Source organism: Metopolophium dirhodum, chromosome 5 (assembly GCF_019925205.1).
Source record: "Metopolophium dirhodum isolate CAU chromosome 5, ASM1992520v1, whole genome shotgun sequence".
Taxonomy (NCBI): domain Eukaryota; kingdom Metazoa; phylum Arthropoda; class Insecta; order Hemiptera; family Aphididae; genus Metopolophium; species Metopolophium dirhodum.
In genome coordinates, this window is record NC_083564.1 from 33,382,344 (window position 1) to 33,403,634 (window position 21,291).

General features: G+C 30.2%; 1 protein-coding gene across 2 annotated transcripts in view; it reads left to right on the top strand.

The window, feature by feature from the left end:
- The window catches only part of LOC132945345 (uncharacterized), a 71,045-nt gene that overhangs the window by 9,097 nt on the left and 40,657 nt on the right, over window positions 1-21,291 (top strand). The window contains exons 5-6 of one of the 2 annotated variants that reach the window (XR_009664551.1): window positions 2,344-2,471; window positions 19,065-19,188. Coding sequence is in view for 1 of the 2 variants with exons in the window: in XM_061015058.1 (XP_060871041.1) it covers window positions 19,065-19,194 (130 nt within the window). In the remaining variant the exon portion in view is untranslated. Of the gene's footprint in view, window positions 1-2,343; window positions 2,472-19,064; window positions 19,195-21,291 lie in introns of those variants that run through there. The other variant, XM_061015058.1, reaches the window with a different exon arrangement.

The window sequence follows — 21,291 nt, forward strand, 5'->3', positions numbered from 1 at the left end:
CGAAAGAGTCGATAATTCAAGCAAGTTTGTTTTTATATTCTTCTGGGGCTTAAATTTACTTTAAGACTTAAAATAAATATTTAATGTCACGAAAAATGTGCTATCCAAGTGTTGTAGGCGCATATTTTAGTTCCGAACTAGAAATGTATAAAATACGTGAGATATAAACGTCGTCGTCGTTTTTTCAGTCCCTGTTCATAGAATAATTATAATTAATAGGTGCATAACTTTATAGGGTACTCAATATATATATGTTTTGGTTTAATTTATAGAAATATAACCAAACCAAACTAACCTAACCTAACTTATAACTGATAATAATCATAAGATACAATTTTAATTAATAACTGGTATTTTTTTTTCCAAATACAACGTTATAAGTTATAGGTAGCTATTAATTTAGTGTCACATACTTAACTTCTATTGTTCACCTAATATCTATATTCTATATCATAGGGATTAGGGCCGTATAACCATGTACACATAAAAGTAATATTCACGGAATGGTCAACTGCCTAACCTGACGTGTGCGCACTTATGTATAACATACTTACTCATATACTCGTATAGGTATATAAATAGTGTAATACTACATACACGCATTACAAGACTCTAATTAAAATAACATTTATTTTTATTTTTTCGAACACAATGTTTCAAAAATTATTAACTAATATATAATTTATTGGTATAGTATTAAATTGATTAAACACCTACTATAATTATTAGTAATAATAATATTTCTATGTATAAATTATTAAAATACAAAACGAACAAACGAAAAACGATTCTGAGCGAAGACATCGTTAACTAATAAATAATATTGAGATTAAAGTAATTTATTTTACTATTAGACATTAGCACCTACAATAGTAGGTTAAAGTTATTTTTCCCCAAATAATAACATTTGAAAGTGTCATCGTGTCTATAAATTATAATAATTTACTCTAAAAGTTTCATAAATCCGCAAATACTTACTATTTTTAAATTACAACAAAATAACTAAAATCGTTATTTTTGGTTTTAAAGTATAATTTCGTCCAAATTTTAACTTATAATATATGTAAAAAGTAACTGTGTTCATAATAGATTATTTAGATTTTTCGGTTACAATATGAACTAGGGGCGGACTGGGCCGGCGGGATACTGGGAACTTTCCCGGTGGGCCGCTACTCAAAAATGATTTGTTATTGCTATATATTTATAATTATTATTAATATAGAAGATCGGTAGAAATCGGTAGAAAATCGGTATAAATATGAATTATAAATATTTTTATTTTCATACCATGACGCGTGTGTGAAAAATTGTTTATATTAAGTGTTTAAGATGTTAGATTTCGGTTTGGCTGATTGTGCACCTCTCTCACTCTTCAGCATCAATGCACCAGAAATTATTATTTATAATTAGGCCATGGATTTAAATATAAACTGCATTTTCTGAATTTTCTAAACATTGCTTTTCAAGCAAAGAATTCGTTTCATATATTATCAACGAATTGAAAAAATGAAATAAGAACATTTATATGGGTTGAAGTCAATATTATAAAAACTTATTAAAAAAAAATTAAATACAATTAAATAAAGGTAATTTTTTAAAATTATATTTCTATTTTTTTACGTACCCATTATGCTCGATACTATAACTTTGGTCTTCAGTTATAGAAAACAACACTTGCCAATATGGAATTACTGTCGAAGTTTTTTATTTTAAAATATTAAATAGCATCTGATTGACTGATGTGCTATAATGAAACTCAAAATATAACGAATACACTACCTATACACCTATCTAAATTCTATTTTATATTCGTTTAAATTGGACTTTTAATTTTTCTGGACATTTTATTAAGCTACGAATTTATTTAGTTATTTTGTTATTTAGGTAATATATATTAATTAATAGGTATTTCTTACATTTTTTATTATTTTATTCGAAACATTATTTTTAAGTATTGGGATCAATAAAACTATTTTTCTTCAATTACTATTTTATATCAATTAGAATTTGTTAATAAACCAAGTAATAAATGAATGGTTACCAAGTAAAAAAACCGTTATCTATATTATAAATTTGAATTCAATTTACCGCATTTGCATCTAGTAGAAACAAATAAATGTTTTTTTTGAAGATAATGTAAAAATATTCATCATCCATCGGTTAGGACCATATATATATTTTCTATGATTAGGACGGTGAGGTTATAATTATAAATAATCTATGGCAAATGACAATCGTCTGAGACGAACAGCGATTCCAATACGTACTCACATATTTCGTTCCATTCTGGTTATTAAACTAGGTGCCTATTTTTATAAATGTCATTAATCTCAATACTTCCAGACTGAACTTTTGGATCGGACATATGAAGACGTGCGCTGCATTTTCCTTGGCGGAGATGCGCAGCTCCGACACTAGACAATATTATACACTCGAAGGGAACGCGTTTCGCCGGAAGAATAAATAATTACGTAAGTCTTGTCCTTCTACTCTGTTGAAGCGGTAGACCTAATGTAAATATTTATTGTCAGACAAACTTATATAACCGCTAGACGTAGAGTAATTTTTAAAATCCAGTTTTTATAGGTGTGCAAAAATTATGAAAAATACCTTAAATTATAATACTTTGCCTACAACTGTTAATTTATTGTTATAGTAGAATAATTTTTAAAATTTGAAATCAATGATTAGGCAATGCTTTTATAAGTAGGAAGGTAGGTTTTTATACCTACCTAATAAAATAAGAAAATACATAATGATTAATGTTATTTAATATGATTTGTAAGTACATAGCAGATCATACCTAGAGAACACCTCAAACGTACGTTTTTTTGGGGGGGTTTTACGGGATATACCTAAGGGAAATTTTCTTCAAATTTTCACATTTCACTATTTGATATTGTGATATTATTTGTGCCTAGGTTAAGTTTCTGTTTTAGAATCGATCGATAGGTTACCTAGGTATATCACATTCTTTAATTTAAATTCTGGTAGTCGAGTATTGGACAAGTACCTACGTAATTTATAATTCGTATCGTAATTTAATTACTAAAAAAATATATTTTCCCCAACAGTGTTACAGGCAGGAGAATACATTATAGAATGTCTATAAACTTGTGGTCTAGTATATGGTTAAAATTGGCATGCGACCAACAACTGGGGGCTTGTTCTGGACAATTTGAATGATCTAATAAGGTTCATCTCATTAATTGAATTAAATTAATTTTTAACCGATTGTTGTGTTAATCAATTTTTTAATTTATTTCATTCGACACACTCGTCTCGGTTTTCTAGTACCTCTAGAATTCTCACGAAATTCATATCGATCATCTCACAGCTTTCATATTCAAAACCAAAAAAATATGTATTTTTAGCTTATTTCAATATTTTTCATCGCACAACCCCCCTGAAATAGAAAACCAGAATATATTACAGATCATAAAGATACTAGTATTCTATACTAGATAAGTATCAATGAGCGATATGTAGAGAGAGATGGAGATGAAGCGAGATGTAGACGGATGGAGATAGCTGTTTCTTCGGCGACAGCGTGTGCTGCAGTACAGCTAGGTTTCACTGGAAGAATCGATCTTTATGCGTAAGTTTGTTTTCATATTATTTTGGGGCTTAAATTTACTTTTTAGACTTGAATTAAATATTTGTTGTCACGGAAAATTTGTTAACTCGGTAACGTAGAACCACAATCGTTTACTACTATCTACCAAAGGATGTATAATAATAATAAATTATACGCCAGTTCGAACAATCCAAACGCTGTCTTACTTGTAGTCGAGTTCTAGTTGATAACTGACTTGTGAATAAATGTAATTTTTGTTAGATATAAAAATAAAACTAATAAATCCTTGAATACAACATTTAAAAATACAAACTCTGTATAATATAAATTAATATTAGGTAATTATTGGTAGGTTTATATAATATCTGTAGACTGTAACGCATAGGTCATTAGAATATTGTAGAACATTTTACTGCAAGACGCGTGTTATTTCAGAAATGGTATTCGTCAGTGAACAATTTCCAACTGGGAATAATATATCATAAGCAGACTGAAATGTGTGAGCGTTTCAGTGTTTCGAAGACTAAGTTTCGTAGGAGATTTTGATTTTTATTTTTCAGTAGGTTTCTTTTTATTATTGTTAATTGATCAGGGGATGTATCGCCCGAAACTTTTCAATTATTTGTATTGTAATTATACTGGTATAACACTATTCCGGCTATCAATAAAGTCGTGTTCAAAATTAGAAAATTGGTCAGGTATGATATTTTATTAACTAATTCTTTCGAGTAGGGAATTAGCTCAATGATATTTAAATATTTTCACCGATAATCAAGTACGACGACTTGTAGGTAACTAGAGACTGAGTGAATATGAATTAGGAAGTGTGTGATATGGCGGATATAAGGAAATGGGTCAACAGGATTTCAGAATGCTTGGTGTATGAAACGGAAAGATGAAAAAGAATTGTAAGGTTAGGGTAGGTAAGACTGAAGAAGAGATGGATAGACAGAATACCGATCATATGGAGGTGTGGAATGAGAGTGGCTGAACCTGTATATAGCTGTGAGAGACGGGGGGAGAAAAAGTGTAAAGGTAGAATAGTTATGTTAACAATGCCGAATACGTAGGAAAGGATCTTGAATTGCAAAGGCCACTTGACTCTTTGGCTGAAACTACCGTTATCAGTTGATATAGGTTTACGACCTTGACTTATAGGATAGAATAAAAAGACCTGTTGCTGGTTGTGATGTCAGCGCACTATTTGTTTTCCATCTTTGATTCACGCGTAGCATACCAAATGTACGATTAAGAAAACACTAAAATGATTGTGCGTGGGTCAGAGAGAGAAATAAATGGTGCGCTAAAAGTCTGACATCCTCTTAAGTGTTATCAAGTTGAAGAAGCAGTTGATTATTGACAATTTGACATCTAAAGGTAAGATTATTATCTAGGCAATCTCATGGGCTTTTTATTATATTTTAATTTTAAAGCGAGTTATGAGTACTTATTTTAAAATGTATAAAAAATTAACAATTTTAAAATACTCATAACTCGCGTTAAAATTAAAATATAATAAAAAGCCCATGAGGTTGCCTAGATAATAATCTTACCTTTAGATTTTATAAGAGGTCAATTCACTCTAATTTTTAAATTAACGGAGCTACACGTGTTTGGCTGAGCGTAAAATTTCCTATGTTACGCACTTGTAAGACGGAGACAACACATGCGGGTATAACGTCCTCTTAACTATCATGATTGGAAGTAAAGTTGATTAGCAGGGCTGTGAATTTAATGCAATGAAAAAGTGTTAAATATTTGTCTGCATGTATGTACTAAAAACAGGCAAAATATGCACTTCAAATTCAAAAAAATATTGAATGAAAAAGTTTTTATTAAAAAATTTTTAAATTAATAAATAATAATTCAAATTGATTTACAAAAAAAAATTCTTTATTTACACACTTGGTAGGTATATACCTATTTATTTTTCTAAACGGATGAACCGAAGAAATCATGAAATCACGCAATTAATATGAACTAACCCAAAAAAAAATATTATGTAAAATAAGATTTTGGGCGAATCCGGTGTAGCAAAAAAGCATGTAAATGCATTTAATACACAGCCCTGGTAATAAGTTATGATTTATCTGTAGTGGGAACCGGGGTACAGTGAGACGCATATTGGTAACGGTGTTGTAATAATAGGGATCTCCCAAAAAAAATACGTACTAATAGTTCAAACAAATCATAAAAGCCAACTGTAATAAATATTAATTTATGAAAAAGTATATTAAAAAGCATTATTATTATAAATGAAACAAAACTATGAACTATGGACCATAACATAATATAGGTATTTCTATATTTTTAGCTCTATAATTTCTGTTAAAATATTAGGAAAATGTATTAAGTTTAATTTAACCACAACATTCTAGTAGAGTCTGAACAAATTTGGTTCCACGACTCTGATCATACAAAATTTAAATACTAAACTACGGGCCTGAAATTTAGTTTATACAGATCTAAATAATCCAAAACATATATTGCTTCAAAATATAAAAATAAAGTGTCTTTTATTCTAGTAAGTAGGTAACTATCAAAAAAAAAACTAAAAAAATCATACTTGAAATCTATGTATAATATACGTATATTGTAATAAATGTTCAAATGTTTTCTATAGTACATTATAAAAAATTAATTAAAGTTTGATAAAATACATTATAACATGTGTTCAAATGTACATTTCACACCACATATTTTGTTATATCACACAGTCTCTCTTCAATTTCAAATTTTTCTTCAAATTATCTACGAAATATAAATGTTAAGTAAATTGGAAGACTTGATTAAGTATTTAATAATTTATCTAAAAGAGATGTGCCGGGTCGCCAAATTACAATATCGAGGGGCCATGGTGCAAGTGTCGTCCATAAATATCATAACATATTGAGTAACGTATATGAGTTATGTTTGAGGATTTAATTAATTTCCTAAAAGGAAATGTCTCAAGGTTTCCTCAGTAGTTCGAGGGACCGTAGTTAAAATGCCGATCACCAATAAAGTACCGAAAAAAAAAACGATTAATTCAAATATAGAAGGTACTTATATCATATACTTTTATCAAAGTATGATTGTGTTAGTCACAGTCTTGTGTAAATGATATTGTCTTAAGTTCTCCCAATTTAATTATACAAAATACTGAAAATTAATGAAATCACAAATATTAATACAATAGAGAGACCGTGCATTGATTTACAAATTTGTCTTAAATTTACTTTTTGCATAGAGGTATATGAAGGTGGGCTGGGCTTTTAATATCAGAGTATGGAGGACAGGGCTGGGATTTCATATAATGAATTGAAATATTTGTGGACACTCGACGACCAAAAGGGCCATCCTCCATAGCATGTTTCAATATGTCCAAAATAAAATTAATTGAATAAGTTATAAAGTTGCTCTCCCATGCTCGACATTATCCTGGTATTTTTAAAAAAACATGGAGCTAAAATAAATCATTAAAAATGTTGTTTAAAAAAAAACCTTTCATGTGTTGTCTCCAAGTGTGTGTTGTGAGAGGATAGATGCTGATAAATCATTAATAGAGACTCGTTGATCGCTTGTATGTGTTTCAAATTGTTTTCACGAGTGATCTGGATATGTCTCCACCATAGATAATAAAGATATGGATAGGACATTATGGTCTTATCAGCGGTCTTCGAGGGGAGCAATTGAGGCCAAATAAAGTATACCTAATCGAGTATCGACTATCAATATAAAGGAGCCTCAATTTGCCTTCCCTTCAGGTGTCAACAATCAAAGGATCAACTTGATAATCAAACACTTAAGTTCAGCAACCTGCAACCCAGGATCTATTTATTCTATGTTTCCTAATAAGTCATAAGAAGGTTAGTTAGGTAAACCTATGGTTAGTTGAAGCTACGGTGATGACAGACGACTATCATCACTGGTCGTGAGCTTTGCGATGATCCTTTCCTACTAACTATCAAGGTATTCGATATTGTAAACATAACAATGAAAGAAAATATTTAAATATTATTAATTTGGTTAGGTGAGGTAAGGTGAGGATAGGACAGGAAATTAGACGTTAACTAATTATCATAGTTTTTAACTCGGTCTTAATGACTGTCAGCTAGAGTTGTACCAGTATAGTTATTAAAAACTTAAATACAGCCAACATTAATTCATGATTTTTTTACCACAACAAATTATAAAATGTAGATAGATATTTGACTATGTTTTTATTTGCATTTACACTTTATAGTTCGTAATTTAATACTGACTGTGGACCCAGCCAAACACAATATTATTTTAAATTAAATATTATTTTATGTCCTTCATAAATAACAATCACATAGTAGAGTCCGTACAGTTCTTTGCATCCTTTATAAATTACATTCATTTTTATACATTTTCTTATACATATATTACGGTGATACACCTCTGATCATAATAATTGTTCGTATTACTATAATGTAAACAATACCTAGTTTTTGGATTGTAGTTAACATGTATTGCAGTATTTAGCTTCCATCGTATTTTTTGGTTACTGTTATTTCACCCAGGTTTCTCAAACAATTTTTTTTTTCGATTCATTGAACTCTAGTAGATTTTTTTGTATAAATATGATGTTGATCTTTTTATATAGATATTTTAAACACTGACAAGCCAGTGCCGTCTAAAATTTTTTTGCCTTCTAAAATGCATTTTCCTGCTGGCAACCGCATCTTCTTTTCAATTTTTTTTTATGAATTTATCTTTAGATAATGAAATTGTATACATTTTTTAAACATTGGCAACCTGGTGCTCTATGAAAAATCCTTCTTTAATGAACTAAATATTTTGTATAGTTTTTTTCTGTTTAAGATTCTGGACATTTTAATTTGAAATTTTTAATTTAAATTTTTTTTTGTTTTCTAAAATGCTTTTGCCTGCGGGCGCCAACACCCTCCTTCAATTTTTTTTTTTTAGTTATGTGACTAGTTGAATTTTTTGTATAGACTTTGTAATGTGTATTCCTACAATAATATTTTTTTTTAAATTTTTTTTTGTTTTCTAAAACGCATTTGCCTGCGGGCGCCAACACCCTCTTTCAATTTTTTTTTTTGTCATGTAACTCTAGTTGAATTTTTTGTATATACTTTTTGAACATTGAAAATCTGGTGCACTTTGAATAATCCATCATTAATGAACTAAATATTTTGAATAGGTTTTTTCTGTGTAAGATTCTGGACATTTTGGTTTGAAGTTTTTAATTAAAATTTTTTTTTGTTTTCTAAAATGCATTTGCCTGCGGGCGCCAACACCCTCTTTCAATTTTTTTTTTGTTATGTAACTCTAGTTGAATTTGTTGTATAGACTTTGTAATGTGTATTCCTACAATAATATTTTTTTTAAATTTTTTTTTGTTTTCTAAAATGCATTTGCCTGCGGGCGCCAACACCCTCTTTCAATTTTTTTTTTTGTCATGTAACTCTAGTTGAATTTTTTGTATATACTTTTTAAACATTGAAAATCTGGTGCACTTTGAATAATCCATCATTAATGAACTAAATATTTTGAATAGGTTTTTTCTGTTTAAGATTCTGGACATTTTGGTTTGAAGTTTTTAATTAAAATTTTTTTTTGTTTTCTAAAATGCATTTGCCTGCGGGCGCCAACACCCTCTTTCAATTTTTTTTTTGTTATGTAACTCTAGTTGAATTTTTTGTATAGACTGTAATGTGTATTCCTACAATAATATTTTTTTTAAATTTTTTTTTGTTTTCTAAAATGCATTTGCCTGCGGGCGCCAACACCCTCCTTCAATTTTTTTTTAGTTATGTGACTTATAGTTGCATTTTTTGTATAGACTCGAACAATGATTACTTGATGCTCTATGAATAAACGTTCTTGAATAAACTATATATTTCTATTAGTTTTTTCTGTTTAAGACTGTGGGTATTTTAGTTTGTAATTTGTAATGTGTGTTCCTACTATTTAAATTCTTCTACATTTTTATTTTGGTTCCTGAAATTGCATTTGCCTGCAGGCGCCAACACCTCTATTCAATTTTTTTTTATGATTTTAACATAAGCTGATTTTTTTAATTATTGATAACCTTGTGCCATACGAATAATTCATCTTTAATGAACTAATTTTTTTTTCTTTTTAAGATTCTGGGCATTTTAGTTTGTACTTTGTAATGTGTATTCCTACAGGAACATTTTTTCCACATTTTTTTTTGGTTTTCTAAAACGCATTTGCCTGAGGGCGCCAACACCTCCCTTCAAATTTTTTTTATGATTTTAACTCTAGCCGAATTTTTTAAACATTGATAACCTGGTGCCATACGAATAATCCTTCTTTAACGAACTAAATATTTTGAATAGTTTTTTCTGTTTGAGATTCTGGACATTTTAGTTTGAAGTTTGTAATGTGTATTCACACAATATAATTAATTTCAAATTTTTTTTTGAATTATGTTTAAAGACTTATTTATAATTACAAGAAAACTTTATTTTTAAATTTTAGAATTAAAGAGAAAAGTATTAAAAATCTTTATTAATTATACTATCATAGTTTTCGTATTTATCTTATTTATAGTTAGATCGTAATTTAAGATTTATAAATATATGATTAATTTGTTGTAATTTATTGTAATACCTACTATTGCAGCAGTTTTTTGTTCATGCGAAATAAGAAACTCTTATTAAGTAAGAAGAAGTAAATTATAGTATAATATAAGATGTAACCGTAGGCATATAAAACAATTTAAAAATGTTATTTTTATGTCTATGGATTAACGAAATTAATAATAATATCATTAGTGACCAAAATAAATGTATTAAGAGACGCGTGATATTACAGTTCTTTCATCACTGTACACTATGTACTAAAGTTCGACAGACGATGGTTTTCCGGGCGTGCCTGGGAAGTTATATTTCTTTGGAAATTAAATTAAAATATGAATTATAAGTTATATAGGTACCTGTTATGTAGGTATATGACAGAGTTCATATTATATATAGGTAATAATATATAACATAGTGCATGTAACCATAATCCACAATTTTTGCTACCCAGAATAATATAATATGTATTTTGGTATGTATTGTTTTGTGTATGATAAACAGATACAACAGTATATTATTATGCTATATATTGTACATAATATAGGTAGTAGCCAATAGGTATATTATAAGATCAAACAAGTTTCAATAAATGAGGTATACCTATTACCTATCATAATTAAAAAGCATGATTATTTTATTTTCATATGAATCCACTTTTATATGTAAGTATATTTTTTTTATTAAAGTTCTTAATTCAAACTGTAACTAAACTGATACTGTTTATATTTTACCACAGGAGTAGGGATTACTACCTATTATTTATTTCTTTGTTCTTATAAGTTAAGACAATGTGAGTCGATAAATCGTTTTTTTTTGTTTTACTGTTCTACATGAACAAATCATTCATTCACTAACCATTTTTTGCGGCTTTAGAGAATCTAAAAACCATGATTTCTGTTGTTTTTTTTTGTCTAAGGTACCTACTATAAGAAAGGTGTAGCTGTAAGACTGGAAATACTGACGCGTTAATGATCACATGGAAGAGGTAGGCTTCTGATAATGACTACGATAATCATTATAAACAACAACGAAAGAACAACGACTACAATATGACGTGTAATCACGGGCCAATTTTTCCGGTTCTCTTATGTTTTGTTATTATATATTTTTTTTCTTTAACCATGCGTTGTTATCAAGGTGCCGAATGTACACACTATAATAATATACAGGTTGGCCGAGATTGTTAGCCAGGTGTAAAGATGGCCCATTAACTTGTTGCACCTTGCTCGCTTGCCCGTTTTGCTGAGGTGACGCCTACTTATTCACGGGGTGGTAGAATTTCGGACTTACTGCCTCACTGGCCTCCGGCCAAATTTAATGTTAGAGCACGTATGTATATATTTTTAATCGAGCACATATGACGAGAATAGTTTTAAAGCAACCCGCAAGGTATAAAAAAAAATTGTTTGTTCTTCGGGCTATGTAAACACCTTAAGTGTTGGAGATTAATTTTTATTTTATTTTTTTTTTGCTATAAACGTGGTATTTTTTATAACCACTAATAATTATAACTAGCAGACTAATTTATAGTTTTTAAATTTCGCACCTGAACTAGTTATTTTATAGTTTCGATTACCTACTGGAATCCAATAAGTTATAGATATATGAGTCACTGACTCACTGAATTTACTAAATAGATGATAATAGATTTTAACCATCAATTTAAATTTGTCCATACGTATAGTATATTAATTGACGGTTGGTGCGTTATATGGTGCGGTAGTCGGTAGAACATATTATCTTTTATATTACCTATGTATAAGACGTGTCAAGTGTGTTATATTTATATATAATATCGTTCTCGAGGGTTAAAACGTAATATGAGAATAGATTTAGTGTCAATTTAGAGTTATTTCCTGTTTTAAATGAAATAAATTAATTCTGATGAATTCGGCATTACAATGAGTGTATTATAATATGCCATAGTTACCTATATTGAATGTTTAAGATTATTTGAAAATTTTTAAACTGTGTTTAAATTGACCCATGTGACTCGTGGGATATTGAGATCATATACAATTTTAATATATATATTTTTCTAAAATATTTTCACACGTTTGATGAAAAATTACTTTTAAATTGATATTGTATATATTTAAGTACTTATCTCAACCATGTTTTGTAACGATTAAATTACTAGGTATATTAGTAATTTAAAATAATATTCATTTTTAATCTGCTTAAGTGGTTAAATGTTAGGTTAATGTAATATGTAAATTGATCATGATTATGTTTTATACGATACCAAAAAAAATATGATTATTAATTAATATATAATGAAAATACTGAATAGTTAGCCAAGCCTGTACGTGGGTTTCCGTGCAGATACAATATATGACAGTTATACTGTCGACAGATTTTTTTGATCACCCTCGACTTTTCAGATCTCAAAACTGATAAGCATATTTTGAGTGTGTTTAAAACGAGTTGTGGCATTATCAAATAGATATTGTATCGTACATAATTGTTCAAAATGCCACTTCAAAAATGTTCACCTGCTCGAGGTTTCTGAAGTTATTAACTCGCTGTTCTTGGGTTATTCATTGGTTTCAGCTCCAGCAGCGATTCTAATTATACTAGCAGCCACGGAGGGGTTGGCGTTTTGTTTAAAGGTTAGGATAGCATGGCTGCTGAAATGACAGGCTATTCATGTACATTGTACCTAGTACATATATATATATATATGTATACACTATATATAGTCAGTGTTTTCCTTTTTTGCGCCAGGTAAAAATACACCTTTTAGATATGTACGGTACACGCCTTACAAATAACTACAAATAACGGGGCGTTTATCCAATAACCAGTGTAGCAGAAACTGAATATTTAGTGTACAAGGGGAGGTTTAACAACCCGAGACTGGGTTATAAAAATACCCTTACAGGATTATTTTTTACGATCCAACTAATACATCAATGTCTTGTTCAATATTGATATTCTGATGTATTAACATTTTCTAAGGCAGCTGTTAAATATGCATTTATAAAAACTCAAATGATCTTTGTTATTTTATATACGAATACTGATGGATTTTATTTTAAGTACCTATATATATTATTTTTTATAGTTTATTGTATATTCATTTTAAATTGTCATCATATATGAAGAATCAGACTTCAATGGTTCAGCAGTTTAGAATAAATAATAATAAATTGTGTAAATTATTTTGTTTTACGTATTTTTAATTTTTATACTTATCATCGATATAATATTTACGATCGTATATATTACTATTTTATATTTTTACTAGCTGATCCCGTGCACTTCGTTGCCCGAAAAAAAGTACAACTTTAAAAAAAAATTGTGATTGTTCAACTCCTTTTGGGTGCAACTCAAATTCCCTGGTAGGTTAGGTTAGGTTAGGATCGCGGACAATGTGTGACAGCATATCAAGTACCTAGGCAATGTGTGAAAATTTGATTTGAAGCATGCTTGCTGATTTGCCCGATTAACCAATGGCAATTGGCAACCAAATAATAAATACTAATTTCTATTAATTATTTGTCCTATAACCAATAGCAACCATTTATAAACAAAAATGGCCATCATAAATCCTTAAATCCCTGTTTGAGCACCTCCCCGGGTTGTGGGTAGGAGGGTGAAAAATACTTTAAGACCTACTCTCATAGTAAAATATACAAAAAAAAAATCATAACAACGGTCTAGCCGTTTTGGAGGAGTGCGATCACCGTGACACGAGATTTTTATATATTAGAGGGATAAGCTATTACTAAAAAAATGGTTTCGGTAATTTCAAAATCTATGTTTAACTATAATTTAATTTAAATTATAAATATTTTTAGTACTAATAATATTATGGTGACAATATAATATTGATATGATAACAAATGTTTCATATTTTAAACTAAGACTAAATCGCCCTAGTATTCCTAACAAAGTACGTCATTTGAGAAAGAAACCAATACTCAGTATTCAACCATACATCCTTGTCTTAAAATCTGGTTTTAGGGTGAGTGGGTAGAAGGTCGTATTGAAATGTGATAAACAGGTGCTATTTAGGGTGTTAAGCAAAACATATGCCGACCGTACTCGCCCTTGTGGTAAAATCACAAGTCGATTTTGAATTCTAAAAACAAGTAATAATCCATTAAGTTTGAAACAGGAAATGCCGTTTATGTTTCATGTTTTAATTTTAAACAGACATTTTAGAACACGTACCTATATAGATAAAAAGAAAAATTGAAGCATTAATTAGGTTGGTAGGAGTTGGCAGGTATATATAAATGCATAAGCAGTATGTGGAAACTAATTCTTGCTTTACTAAATACATTTATTTATAAATTTATGAAATGAATACCTAAATGTAATGTTTTTAATTATTTATGTTGGTAAGGCACTACAAATATTAATTTAAAAAAGTTTGTAAGTGCAAAATTATCAATAAAAAAAATGTATTAAATTGTAATGGTTTTAATTAACTTATCTATACACCACACGTATAAATAAGCACTGAGCAACGGTGAATTGGGGTATAACTGAATAGGTATATAATAAATATATACCGTATGATATTATTTCCTTATATGGTACTATTACTATGATAATTTCAAAACAAACACAATATAACGCGTGTCAGTAAGTTCCAATATGCTGCCAAATTAGTATATTATAATGTAAATACAGCTGACAACAAGCTACCTAAGGATACTATACGTCTATACATATGGATAAAACTATAAAAAGGTTCAAACTTCACCAATAATATACCCGAGTCCTCCCAATCGGTGTCGATAGACGTGTTACCGTGTTGGTATATATTATATCGTATCGACACGATATGATTAGTGTGGCAACTACATAGTTATCATGGTGTTGGTGGTGTCTAAGACACCGGTGAAAGAGTTATAATCAGGTGTTAAGGGCAAGTTGGGCCCGCCTTCGGGGTTGCATCGCACGTCTCAGTCGATGATTACGAATAATAATAATGGTGGCAATAGTGTTGGGCATATTACCTATATAAGAAGATGAGTAGACGGGCAGGAAAAAAGAATACTTACAGCTGGGTGTGGATGACTGGAGAGGGTGTGTACCATGTAGTATGTACCTATTTACTGTGTGATGCGTAATGAGGGTAGGCAATAATAATTATAGTTATAATATAACAGACGAGTATCGGTGAATAACAGAACACGACTGTCGTATATAATATATAGTGTAAATCAGCCATCGGTTGATATACATACGTATAAATAGACATATTATATAGAAAAACTTGTTTCTAATTTTTTTCTGGTCCTTACGGCAAATGAGAGGACATGAAAGAAAAAAGAAAAATCTTTGGTGTCCTTTTGCAGTCGATCATTAAATGCACACGGCCGAGGCTCCCATGGAATTCGGGTGTACCAGATCTCGGATTCAGATAGTATTGTCATTTCAGGCATCTTGGACTGGGTTTCAGAGAGAGGAAAATATATAAAAAAAAAACCATCGTGAAGATAATGTGCGTGCGTACGCTGCTGCGACGAGATTGCACCTGCCACCTGCCACCGCGGCAAGGCGGCAAGGCGGTGTGCTTATACGGTTTTCTTTAAAAACTCGTTTTCTTTTGATTTTGTGTGCACAGGAATTATAACGCTCAGACGTATATTATACACGATAAAACAACTATACGACAACGGTCAATTTTTTGGCTGCAACAGTCATTACGGACCGTAACATGCTTTTATATATTATCCAAGTAGGTACATACTATATATACTATATTATATGTTACTATTATACATACACTTTATAATGATGGTCTTCGAAAATTATACACTTTTTCGAAAGACAATAATAGACAAACACATATTTTACCTGGACATAATACACGCTTTACAAACTTAACTATTACCTATTGAGTAGACAGTATACTGTATACTGACGCATTTCAATATATTTTGTGGTTTGCACACGACAGGTATAACGGTCTACAAAATACTCATTTCATTTTTTAAATGTAATTTCATTAATAACTACCATTGGATCACATATGACTTAATATGCTGGTTATAAATCATTATAGATACGATATAGGTACCTAATATGTAATAAACTATTAAACTGTGTGTCTGTATCATAATAATATAAGTTATAACTTATAACTAATAACTATAATAATACAACTATATATTAAGAATATCAGAGGTTCAAAAAACAAAGTCCATTCTAAAATTTCTAATTTGTGTATTCATAATTATAATTTTTCCCACAATATCGGTAAACTTATTAAGAAATAAAAGTGTTTAATATGAGTTTATTTTTAATATTAAGTATACCGTGTAGTATATAGGTACATATAGTTCATTAAACTCAGTCAAGGTGCAGTGATAATGCAGTTGCATATTATATTTAACAACTTTTAATTTAATCTAAACTGCGATCACATGTTATTGAATTTATGTAAAATAAAGATAAAACAACGGTAGGTAAAATGTAAAATGCTTTATGATTCAATAAACATAATAATATTATAAGCATCAAACACAACACTCAACCACTACACACAATTGGACCCTATTGTTTTTAATACCCAGGAAATGATTTCCGGTGACCGGCATCCAAAACACCTTATTCAAATGACGATGTCTATACTATTACCGAAAAGTAAATTGGTACTGTCTAGAGTCTAGACTCTAGAGCTGCAGCAGTGGTTCCTAACCTTTTATGAGCGTGATCCTAACATTTTAAATTTGACTTTTCGTGACCCTTAAAAAATCATAGTAATTGTAAATGTAATATTCTCATTAATCAACATCAAAACGTACTATGTTGAAAGTCTGGAGTGAAGGTAAATTATGGAACTGTCAATTGAGCACACTTGGTACACGTGTTGCGTAAAAAACAATGGCATTGGTAAATGAAAAATAAGTTATTCGATTACTTATTATTTATTTGTGAATAAAAATTGTTTTTATTATTATTATTTCTACAAAGGTAGGTAGTATAGTTTTATACATATGAAAAACAAAAATCGATAAAAAGTCTCTTATTACTTTATTAGATCTAATAATGTTTAGCGACTATTTAATTGCATCTAATAAAGTGCAATACGCGTATCTGCGTCATATCACCTGCGTAATATCATAACCAATATTATATACGTATATAGGTACAAAGCGCTTACCTGCTGCTGCGTTTTAATATTTTACCGCTGAACGAGATCGTAAAATTATGGCAATGTTTTCTGACCATGATGATGAGATGATGATTTAATGGATAACCGTGCCGCAGTACAAAAGTGAATACAAAGACATAATAAAAACTAAAAGGGAGTTGGGGATACAGGCCCTTAATGCGCATAATTCGTGCCCATATAGTGTTAGCAAAATAATATATAGGTACGAATTATAATACAATATTATTATAAGTAATAATATAAGGTTCGTAGATACCTTTCAAGGCAAAATAAATTAAAATGATAATGAAAAATACCATCAAGGCGGTAGATCTTCGTGCGAATAAATCACGCGTCATATCCATTATTATTATTATTATTATTATTATTATTACCGACGTAGTATCGCTGTCGTCATCATCGTCGTAATAATAATATAACATAAGGTTTACTTGTATATTACAATATACTTGTAGGTGCTAGCGAGGGTTCTATTTTATTGCCGACTGTAGCACTATTATAAGTTATAACCGATTACATTTTTACAATGAAAGTGTTTTTGCGGTAAATTACTAAAATCAATGTTATGTGTTGTAAATTTTATGTATACACTAAAAAACAAGCAACTATACAATATGATTATCTTCGAAATCAGAAAATTCTACTCAAAAAGTTTAATAACACTTTGAGCCCGGAAATGTATATTATGCAGGTGAAGTACTGAAGTAATACAACAAACGTACTTTTATTGTTTTCAATCTTATGGTGCAAATTATAAGACTTAAGTGTTTATTATAGATAATGATATATTTTTTTATGTGGACTTAATGAAAACTTTTTTCTCCGTAATTATAGAAGTTGTAATTCAACGGCATTTAATAAAACTATAATTCTGAATTTACGTGGAATTACATAAGTCAAATTTTCTAAAAATGAATTGTTTATTATTATTCTAATAGGTATTCAAAATATAATAGGTATTTATACAATTTACCGCCTCGTATTTATTTTCCAACTCTCATACTATTTTGATTTAATGTTATTAAAGTTCTTTATATATTATATTATATTTAAATTTAATTATTTTAACGTAGGTACATAATATATTACCAGAATTTTGTTTGTATATTAAAGTGTATTCTTAAAATGTTAAGATTACCTCTTGATCCGTATAAATTATTATAAAAATCTTAAATCAGTCATTTTAGATGAGTAACTGTGTTATGTATCTGAATATGAGTATCTAACCTATCCTAAGTTGGAAATAGTAATAAGTAAAAACTAAAAACTAGTTATTAATAGCAAGGAGCTACAATATAACAAACCATAGAAGATTTTCAATACTGTGAGCTCAAATATTGTGTAATTTCTGCGAAACAACAACTAAACTTTTTGAATTAAAAATCATTATTCATTAATAATTCATTAGCTAGGTACCTATTCCAGAAGATCAAAACAATATTTTTATAGAACATATACCTATAATTATTTTATTTTCCTCACTGTATAAAAGTATAATATTATTTTTACCATAGATAAATTAATAAATTATTATTATTCAAACACCATTAGACAACCATTTAATTTTAAGTTTTAATTTATAAATAGGTACATATATAGTCATAATGTCATATAGACACAATAATTACATTTTGAAAACAATAATACCTTTGGGCTTTGGCTAGGTTATTACTTATTTAGGTAGGTATATAATAAAATATGATAGAAAAAGGTTAATGTTTGTAACGAAATTACAACGCCGATCATAATACAATAATTTTATTTTATTTCATAGATTCCTGTGGGATGTGGAGTAAACAACACGAACGGAAATCATCATGTCAGATGTATGTTACATCCCTTATTTATTTTTATTACAAAGAACTACCGCCACGTACCGGAAGGCATCGTACCCAAACGTAATTGTAAGTTAATAATAAGGTTTATAAATTGGATATATGAAAAAAATCTTATTAAAAAATATAAAACTGTTTTCCGTTTTTCAGTTGACTCGTTACTGTAGAAAATAGTTTTTACGAAGCTTGAGTAGGATATTGACAGATAAATTTCGATTTCGATCATACCTCTGCAATAATATAGTGACGGCTAAAGGCGCATAATATAACATATAATAATGTCATTGATCATAAATATGTACTATAAAAAAAATAGTATTTATAATCAATGGCAAATGGCAATAACGATCGCTCTGGTTGAAAACGATTTCTCGGAACTTTACGTGTACGTTTGCTAATAATTTATCATAGTACAATTATCAAATACTTATAAAAATATCTATCGATACTGTGCATTGCGGTTACAATTTTTAGGAAGCCGCGGCACGGAAGAGGAAAAAAAATATATAATAATGATGATGGTGACTTATAGATTTTTTTATTCTTAACGTAAAACATTTAATTTAAGTTTTCTATGCATAATTATTACTACAATAATTGATGTCCGATATAATTGATATATTATAAATGATTAAATATTGAATTAGTGAGACTTTAACAATTTTGGAGAAATGTGGGTGGAGTTCGTACGACTCGTAGGTATAGTAATAATTAGCATCTAACCTTAGTATCTATACCTTTATAATTTCCATTTACATTTTACGTAATTTGAATCGAAATAACTCAATACATTTGTTGTATTTATGGAGACATTTTAATTTCAAATGTCCCGGGAAGGGGTTATGTCCGTCTTCCCCCTGCAGACCTATGATGTGATGTTTAACAAGAGATAACATTACGATATTCACTGGATATAATTATGATAGATAATACCTATATTTTTATATAATATCATCCTTGATATTTCAAACGACGTATCGTCTCGTCTTCGACACGACGTCACGTAGGACGATGGTACCCCTCGATAGGAGCTGAGCACATTGGTGGCGGCAGCCTCACCCCCTCGGGCGGTATATGAGGGGGAAAAAACCCGTCAAACTCATACACACATACAAACACACACTCGTCTGGGCTGTTTGTTTCTTTCTGTTATAATATACAATACATATTATATGTAATGTATAATAATATAATATGTATATATATATATATATACGGTCATGCCGTGTCGGCGGCGGCACACAACAACGAAAAGAAGATTGGATTCGTATACACACACATACTCACACACCTACACACACACACGCGTGTATTATGCGCTTACGTATACGTATATCATTATATGCGTGCGGAGCCGGTCCGTTTGGTTCGTGATCGCGTGGAAGACCGGTCGTCGGCGGCGACCACGAACGGACCACGGCGGACGGGCGGCGGGGGATTATAATATGACGGCGTGCGTACACCTGCCGTTTCGACTTTCGGATCTCCTCCTCGCCACACCCCCTGCCAACGGAGACCCGCCGCGCCGTCGTCGCCCGTCTCACAGCCACAGCCACCGCCGCCTTTTCCGTCGCCCCTGACCGACCGCCGCCGCCGCCGTCGACCATCTCCGCCGTAGTTGGTTCGACGCGAGTGCGCGCCGCGCGCGGCGTGTATCCAGTTTCGTTGTCACACACACGGACACACACATACACGCATCACTAGTGTGATCGCCGCCGGTTTTTTTATTTTACTTTATTTTTTAATGGTTGTGTAAACACAGGAAACGCGTGATTTCACCAACGCCGCCGCCGCCACAGATAAGGACGGGTGTGCGGCGGCGACACTTCGTATAGTATTATGGTCTTTTATTTTTCAAAAACCGTAGAAAAAATTCACGAAAACACCCTCGCTCGGCCGACCCCACGTCATAAATCATTATTAATGTTATACAAATACTCGTAGTATTAAGTAAATAATATTATAATTAGGCACATTGGCGCAGTATCCGATTGTTAACTTTTGTATAGTTTTCTATTAAACCCGTCATTATTTATCACTTGATCAATTTATGGTTAATACTTAATATGCAATTTTCCATTTTTAAATTTTAAAACTAGGAGTTCTACTTTTTTTTCTAATGAAAATGAAATACGTATTTCATTTCAAAATTCGAAAACAATATAT